Source organism: Belonocnema kinseyi, chromosome 3 (genome assembly GCF_010883055.1).
Source record: "Belonocnema kinseyi isolate 2016_QV_RU_SX_M_011 chromosome 3, B_treatae_v1, whole genome shotgun sequence".
Classification (NCBI taxonomy): Eukaryota; Metazoa; Arthropoda; class Insecta; order Hymenoptera; family Cynipidae; genus Belonocnema; species Belonocnema kinseyi.
Genome location: NC_046659.1, coordinates 51,251,509 through 51,259,990, shown reverse-complemented (window position 1 = coordinate 51,259,990; position 8,482 = coordinate 51,251,509). Strand labels below are relative to the sequence as shown.

Below are 8,482 nucleotides of genomic sequence, written 5' to 3'. Positions count from 1 at the left end.
AGGGAGCTCTTCTTAATATTTTGACACCAAAATCATGTCGATACACCTTACCGACTGCGAGTAAAGCCACCCACGCTTTAACTTGACAGACTGTATGTATATGTCCAAAAAGGATGTAAATTAGGGTGGTCCAAAAATGAAAGGTTCGAATTTGGTTACCTCTAATAATGGCCCATTTTGTGGCGTTAACAAAGAAATTAATACGTATTTTTGTGGATTCATCGCACAAAATTAAAGGGTGCCGCCCATTCCCCTGTTTTTCCCATAACGATAGCCTGGGGAAACCTCTATTTTTAATAAATATCAGACCGAAAGGTGTAATTTTGAATCAAGCGAGTGCAACAAGAACCTCTTAACATCATTTCCCTGTATGCGACATTAACATTTTTTTTGTACCCCCCCCCCCCTCCCTACCGGCATGTCAAAAAACCACCCTCTAAATCAGGATTAAGTACATTTCGGGATATTAATAGTAATTAATACTTTTTAAAAGTTTTGTTACATGTGAAGTTTAACGGTCTGTATTCTGTACTTAAAAATAATAATTTTGATTACCTTTGTAACGTCAAAGATGTTCCACTTGAAAGTTTCAGCTTCCTTTGGTGTCATTACTTGGATATAAAGTGTCCAAGATGGACATTCTCTTCGCGCAATTGAATTATAAAGATCTCGAATTCCATAATCAGGATCAGTACCACTTAATTCTGCTGCCCTATCAACTGGAAGATTTCTTATTCCCTGGTTAGTCTGTCAATTAAAAAAGAATGTATAGTTTCTAGAATGTTATTTATAATAATTAAAAAAATTTTATTAAAATAAAGTTGTAATTGAAAATAGGATGTGCATACCTTGTAGTGAAACTTGCAGTATACAATTTCGTCCTTTGCACTAACGAGTTTAAAAGTATGTGAACCAAAACCGTGCATATAACGATAACCATCAGGAATACCACGATCACTAAAAAGAAACATAACTTGGTGGGTTGACTCAGGCCGAAGAGATAGAAAATCCCAAAACATGTCGGAATCCTAAAAAAATATTACATTCATTATATAAAATCCAGAACGTATTTAAAGAATCTAAACATCAGGGACTAATTTCATTTGATCTGAGCAAAAAAACAGTTTCTGTTTGTATGCAGTTACTTTTGAATACTCCAAATAAACCATTTTTTAGCTTGCAAAGTTTATATTTTGTAATTTTTATAACCGAAAAAAATTTTTTACACCCGGCCAAAATGGAAATTTTGTTTCTTTAATTTTACTGGAAACTCATTAAAATATTTTCTTCTTCACTCATACACGCGAACCCTCGATTAGTGACCGTTAACAGAAATAGAAAATGATCGATTCGGCATCATGCGCAAATACTCATTATGTGAAAATCGTTCTGGGTGTTGTTAGGTTAGGAATTTGTCATTGTAGTATATTCGATGTCTGGAAACGGTACACAATTTAAGGTTTTTCATCTTAGTTTTTAAAGAAAAAATATTATTTGATACATGAGATCTTACGAACGGGTGCCCTCTGATTGGGTGAAGGCACTCCCACTGAAAATTCCTATATAGGTTCTTATATAGGTTCCTATATAGGAATCTACATAAGATCCAAAATAGGATCCTACATAAGAACCTATATGTTTCATATAGGATCCTAGAACGGATCCTACATAGGTTCCTTTACAGAATCCTATGTAGAATCCTGTATATGTGTCTGTATGGGACCGTATCCAGATTCGCAGCAGTATTACTACTCATATTACTCATACAAATATACTCATACTACTCACTATATACTCATTAACATAGTTACTATTAGTTAGGTACAATTAGGTACCTTATTAGGGAGTGTCCTATACAGGCACCTAAATAGAATTCTATGTCATTTCCTATAGGATCCTATATAGGAACCTATATAGGAAATTTCAGTAGGGACAAAATTCACCCTTGGACTTAAAATATTTTTAGCCGATTCCAAAAAAGTATTTTCAAATTCGTCAATCAAATTGTATGATACTAATTCATAAGCAATAAATTGAAAATTATTATTGTTTTGACAATACTAACAAGTTTAACTAACCTTTAAATTGGTAACCGGATTTCTTTTTTGACTGTGTATGAAACTTGGAAACAATAGTGGATCTTTAATGAAGAAAATTGGCGTATTATTTCCGACAAGGTCCCAGACTCCTTCTTCAGTATAAAATTTTACAGCAAATCCTCGTGGATCTCTAAAAAGAAATGGTACATTTTGAAGCATTAAATTATAATATTAATGTCCGCTGAGTTTATTTACAATTATAAATTATACTGATAGACATTATACTCAGCCAACATTTAAAATTCTCCTTTCATTTATTGTCTGGAAAAAACAAGAATTAGCTACCTACCTATATAAAAACATTACAATTTGCTTGCTCAGCGAAACTCTACTATGAGAAACCCTCAAGATTAAACTGCGCCGGTATAAAATACACCGAACTCTCGATTTCGTTACAGGATCATGCGTTGTCTGAAAAAAGCATTGGCCACAAATCGGAGAAATACACACGTAAACAGTTGGGGCTTCTGAACCAGTTTTCAATTGGGATATATATTATTGCGTAATATCGGCTTGAAAGTACCTGCGTACTGTACTTTTCCACTATGCTGCTGGTGTTTCGCGTGCACGAATGACAACCGTTTATCATCCCAAAAGCTGAGAAACTGTGTGGACCAGCAGTTTTAGGAAGGCTGAGACCGGGGGACAAAATCCTAGAGTTTGCTGTATGTAGAAATATAGACAATTAACTCCCAAACTTAATTCTCTAGAAAAAACTGCTACGGAAATAAAAATTCACGGAAATCCATATGTAATTGTTTCCCTTTACCAGACTACTCTACGAAATCCATACCAGACTCGCATACATTATTTCCCCATAAAAATAAATATAAATGAAAACTAATTGACTTTGCAATAACCAAAATGAATATTTCAACCATGACACCATTAATATAAACGAACTAGAGTCGGACCATCGACCAATTCTCAATTAAATGTTGAACCGACGCTTCTAAATACCACCCACATCTATGAAGCCATTACTAATCTAACATGTGGCGTAAAAACCGCTTTTCAAGCTGCATCTCTTCAGACGACGTTAGTAAATACGATCAACCCCTCAGCCCCAAAATAGTCGACCTCATTAATACTCGAAATAAATTTTGCGAAACTCAACGAAAAACTAAAAGCTATATTCTCAAAAATACCACTAATCATCTTCGAAAAACTATCGCCCTTAAAACTTAAGAACACAGACGCAATAATTGAAACACGCTGTAGTCGGTAAACTAGAGATAAAGGATAACTCCACCTGGCGCATGAAGAAGGCCCTCAATTAACCGCAAAATAATGTTACCCTCTTAAAAAAACACGATCAAACATTTGTACTTTCCACCAGCGATAAAGCAAACCGCCTGGAAGAAATCTACGAAAGTAATTTTTCACCTCATAACAAAATATCAAACGTCATTGAATGGTCCTTGAACATAATATATATTGACACATCAGTGAATTTGAAAAAATTGGCTCCGAGTAACTAGAAGTCCCAATGATTGATAATATTATAAAAATAATCCACAAGGAACTAACTAAGCAAACAAAAGCTAGTCTATTCGGATTCGGTTGGTCTCGTTAAGAAGCCACATTATGTAGTTTCTGAATCAGGCACACTATGGCACAGCAGCGCCCAGAGAAGCGCGATATAAACCACTTCTAATACATCACTGATTATCCAAGCATATAGGCTGTCAATTGACGCTCTAGGGGAGAGGGGGGGAGACAGCAGCAGAAGAATATGGCCAAAAAAAGGGGGGGATTTATAAAGAGGTATGAGTGTAGTTTAAATTTTAATCGGAGAAAACACGCTGTAGCTGTCTTTTTTCACGTAGAGAAGTCTGTCGGCAGTGTTACGTGTATGCATATAGGTCGCCTTAGAAAACGAATCAACTACCATTTTTCAAGAGGACTTATCTTTTCTATCCATTCGTACCTTAATAATTGAACATTTTCAGGCGAAATAAGCAACACACTCTGAAACGAAAAACCTTGCCGACCTGGTGTCCCTCAGGGTAGCATTCTAGGTTCCTGTCTTGTTTATTATATACGTAAATGATATCCCCGAGATTCCCGAAGTTTCAATTACAGTGTGTGCAGGTGACTGAGGGGTTCTCAACTCGACTGATGGAGTGTAGACTGACTGCATGTTAATACATGTTACTTCACGTCAGTGACACAACGATATTTAAATCTTCTTGGTCAACGCCTAAAATCCTAAAACTACTCAACAAAGCTCTTGAAACTATTAAAGCGTGGGCTAAACTCTAGAGGACAATAATAAACATCTCAAAGTCAGAATCAATTATCTTCTCAGTCAGAAAACCAGTCAAAATAAATCCACCAAAAATGTTTAATGAACCAATATAATGTAAAAACTCTATAAAATACCTAGGAGGTAAACGAAATAAGCGTCTTATCCTAAAATGTTTATCCGACCTATCATAACTTTGCTGATAGTACGGAACGCTTTAGAAACTTGCAAAATGTCCACTGCTTGGGAATATTCCAGGACCGTTCCATTGGGACCTAAAGAGAACATTCTGTTATTGTTATTTTTAAGTACAATTACCTCGCAAACCGTACGAGATGGGAAAAAATCAATGCCATTTTTAAGTTTTGAGTACCGTATGTACGACACTATTATAGGACTGGCTATATTATAAACTGACATCGATTTCGTCCCATCGCTGAGGGTTTACGCGATATTTATTGATAATAATAATAATAATGGTAAATTTTCCTGGTACGTTCCCAAGTGTCGGATATTTTAAACATTCCGGGAACTTTCCAGGAATTCACCGTGATATCATGTTTACGCCTCTGTCATCTGGGGAGGTGCGTCAAAAAGTAACATTAATTACAGCAACATTAATCACACTTGATCATCAAAAACAAATTTCTGAGAAGTATCAAGAAAGGACCTACATATACCAAGAACTCTGTCATTTACAGAAAATTTCAATTACAGCATACTCCGGTTATATCAAGGATTATATCAAAGTATCCGCTACTAAATTGTATGGTTCTACATTACTACCTTTTGGACATATTTTCTCTTTGGGAAAATATAGAGAAACATTTATTTTTCGGCCTTATATCCTAATACCAATTTTAGATAAATCAAAAATGTAGTTAAGATACTCGTCTGCCATATTATTTTCAGATTTTGGACATCGGATTTGTAATCAGCGACCGTGAAAACCCTTTAATACCAATTTTCAAAAAAAAAAAGAGAAATTTATTTAGCATACTCGTCCGCCATATTGGATCCACCATTTTGTTTTCGGAATGTTTGACATCGGATTTGTAATCAGCGACCCCGAAAACTCGCGAATAATGAAACTTGACCCATTTTATGAATATTTTATACTTTTGGCCACCTTTCCGCGATTTCGTCCCACTGTGCGTCTCCGTCCTTTCCGTGTCATTACCGCACTCCTTGCCAACTCCAGCGGCTACTTTACATACTTCTATTGTATCTTGTTTACCTCCTCTTCTTTTCCAGCCCCCACACTTGCCTTTTCACTACATTTGCCCTTCTCACGTATTCCTCCAAAACAGAAAGCCTAGGTACACACACTTTTTCACCTCCTGAACGGTCTTTCCCTTCTACTTCCACTCACCTCCCTTCTTCCCTTCAGCTCCTTTTCTGAACACCATAACCTTGGACTAAGCTTGGAGCTAACTCCTCCTACCACTCCGGCCGCTAGCTTAATATCCATATGAGCTATTAAAATCGCAACAAGCGTTGGGCTAATCGGACACCCTTGCCTGAACCCCCTATCCATAAACAAACCCTCCGAAATGCCCCCCCCGTACCCTATTTTTCGTTTCTTCATATACCTCCATTACCCTCTCGTTCAGGTGTCTCTCCACTACCGTCTTCTCCATTGCCTTCCACAACCTCCCCACATCCAGCAAAGGAAACGCGCCTTAAAGATTCACGAAAAACTCTCTTGATCTCTTCTTCGCTAATTCTTTATCCGTACAGTGCTGCAGAACGTAGATGTTGTCTACAGTGACCCTACCCTCCCTCAAGCCCGCCCCCGTTTCCGGCAACATTCCTTTCCCCTCGATATCCTTCAACAGCTTGTCCACCAACACCAGCGCGACGCACTTTGTACGCCGTATTCATTAGCGTAATCTCTCTGTAATTTTGCTGCCTTTCCCTATCTCCTTTCTTAAACACTTTCTCCACCTTCCTGGGAATCCCTCACCCTCCATACTTTCTTTATTAGCTCCTTCAGCCTCTCCCTAATCTCTTGTGTACTAAACAGTCACACTTCATTCTCTATTACATCCAGGTCTGCTGTCTTCGACCTTCTTAACTTCCCTATCTGTGCTTTTATCATCTCGTCATTTAACCCCCACGTCTTTGTCTTCCTCGTTCTACTACTTCCATTATCTCCCTGTTTTAATATGAGCTCTAAAAAGATTATTTAAAAAACTCCCTGCACTCCGTGTCACGAGGACACGGATCAACCCTCGGATTACAGCTCTCTGCATTCATTTCGCACGTGATGTTTTTGGCACGCAGGTATGGCATCGAGGTTATGAACGAGCATCAACCCAGTGCAATGATGATGCAAAGTCACGGAAGTTATAAGGATGGTTGCAAGAAATTAGATGCGAATATTGGAAGAATGGTTGCAGGGGTAAAGGGAGAAGGGTGTTGAAATACTTACGGATTTTTTCAAACAAAATTTAATATTTTTTCACAAGTTTTCGTGCGAATAAAAACGGGTGTACTTCCGAAAATTGGATATGCCCGATTTTCTTCGCACTTTGTACACTTATGTATTTTGACGCGCTGATTACTAATATGATAGTGAAAATTGGCGCAAATTTGATTTTCATGGTGAAATCATAAAAAAAACCACAAAAATCATGTTTTTTATGTTTATCTCAGCTAATACGAAAATTCAAAAAAAAATTTTAAATAAAAGTTGTAGATAACATCGAAATACACATTTTTTATTTCAAGCATTTTTTTATAGGAATGATTGTATCCAAGAAACTCGGCAAAATGAAAGTGAGAGAAGTCTATAACCCCATGAGGCGTTGGAAAAGGGGATATTATCGATTTTCTTCGCACTTTCTTTACTTATGTAGTTTCACGTGCTGATTACGAATAAGATAGTGAAAATTGGCGCAAACTTCATTTTCATGGTGAAATCATCAAAAAAGCATAACAATCATGGTTTTCAAGTTTATCTCAGCTAATATGCAACATTGAAAAAAATGTTTTGAATAAAAGTTGTAGATCTCATCAAAATACACATTTTTTGTTGCAAGCATTTTTTTATGGGAATGATAGTTTCCCAGAAAATCAGTGGTAAATCCATTAGTTTCAGCTTATTGCCTACTCACGCTCTTCACAGCGAGAAGGTTGGATTATTTTGAAGAGCATATTTTTTTTTAGATTTGATTATCCCTGCCCCTTTTCCAGCACTCCGTGGGGTGCGGGAAGTCCACCCCTGTAACTGGTCATAGAATAATGTAAGATTACACCCCCGCCCCTTTTCCAACGCACCGTGGGGGCGGGAAGGTACCCCTGTAATTGGTCATAGAAATAATCTAAGATCACGCCCCTGCCCCTTTTCCAACGCACCGTGGGGGCGGGAAGGCACTCCTGTGACTGGTCATAGAAATAATGTAGGATCACATCCATGTTCCTTTTCCAACGCCTCGTTGGGGGTGGGAAGGTACACTGTGACTGGTCACAGAAATAATGTAAGATCACACCCTTACCCCTTTTCCAACGCCTCATGGGGTTATAGACTTCTGCCACTTTCATTTTGCTGAGTTTCTCGGAAAAAATCATTCCTACAAAATAATTCTTAGGATAAAAAATGTGTAATTCGATGCGACCTACCACTTTTATTTAAAATATTTTTTTGAATTTTGCATATTAGCTGAGATAAACTTAAAAAACCATAATTTTTATGTTTTTTTTTTATGATTTCAACATGAAAATCAAATTTGCGTCAATTTCTGCTACCATATTCGTAATCAGCGCCTCAAAATACATAGGTATAGGGAGTTTGAAGGAAATGGGGCATATCCGCTTTTCGGAACTTTATCCATAAAAACTTTTAACAATCTATTTGATAGAACGGTGCTTTGAAATAATCATTAATGAATATCGACATTCTTTAGAAAATTCTCAAACCATCCAAGATAAAAATCAGATTGGCGGGTACTCAAACTTGCAATTGGCGCTCTACTACTTTTTAAAGATTCCAAATTTGGTTTAAAAATGTGAAGAAATTTATAAAGAGTTTATGTACGAGGGTAGTTCAATAAGTCCTTAGAATGAAGTATAAAAACAATTTTTTTTGGGTAAATTTTTTTTTATTTTTCAATATAATCTCCTTGGAGCTCTA

At 36.8% G+C, this 8,482-nt stretch overlaps 1 protein-coding gene across 4 annotated transcripts in view; it reads right to left on the bottom strand.

Moving 5' to 3' along the window:
- Positions 1-8,482, bottom strand: part of LOC117169090 (catalase-like) — a 66,766-nt gene that overhangs the window by 1,029 nt on the left and 57,255 nt on the right. For all 4 annotated transcript variants that reach the window (XM_033355209.1, XM_033355213.1, XM_033355212.1 and 1 more), the window contains 3 exons: positions 2,079-2,229; positions 849-1,028; positions 556-747 (listed from right to left, as the gene is read on the bottom strand). In XM_033355209.1, the coding sequence (XP_033211100.1) occupies positions 556-747; positions 849-1,028; positions 2,079-2,229 (523 nt within the window). The remainder of the gene's footprint in view (positions 1-555; positions 748-848; positions 1,029-2,078; positions 2,230-8,482) is intronic.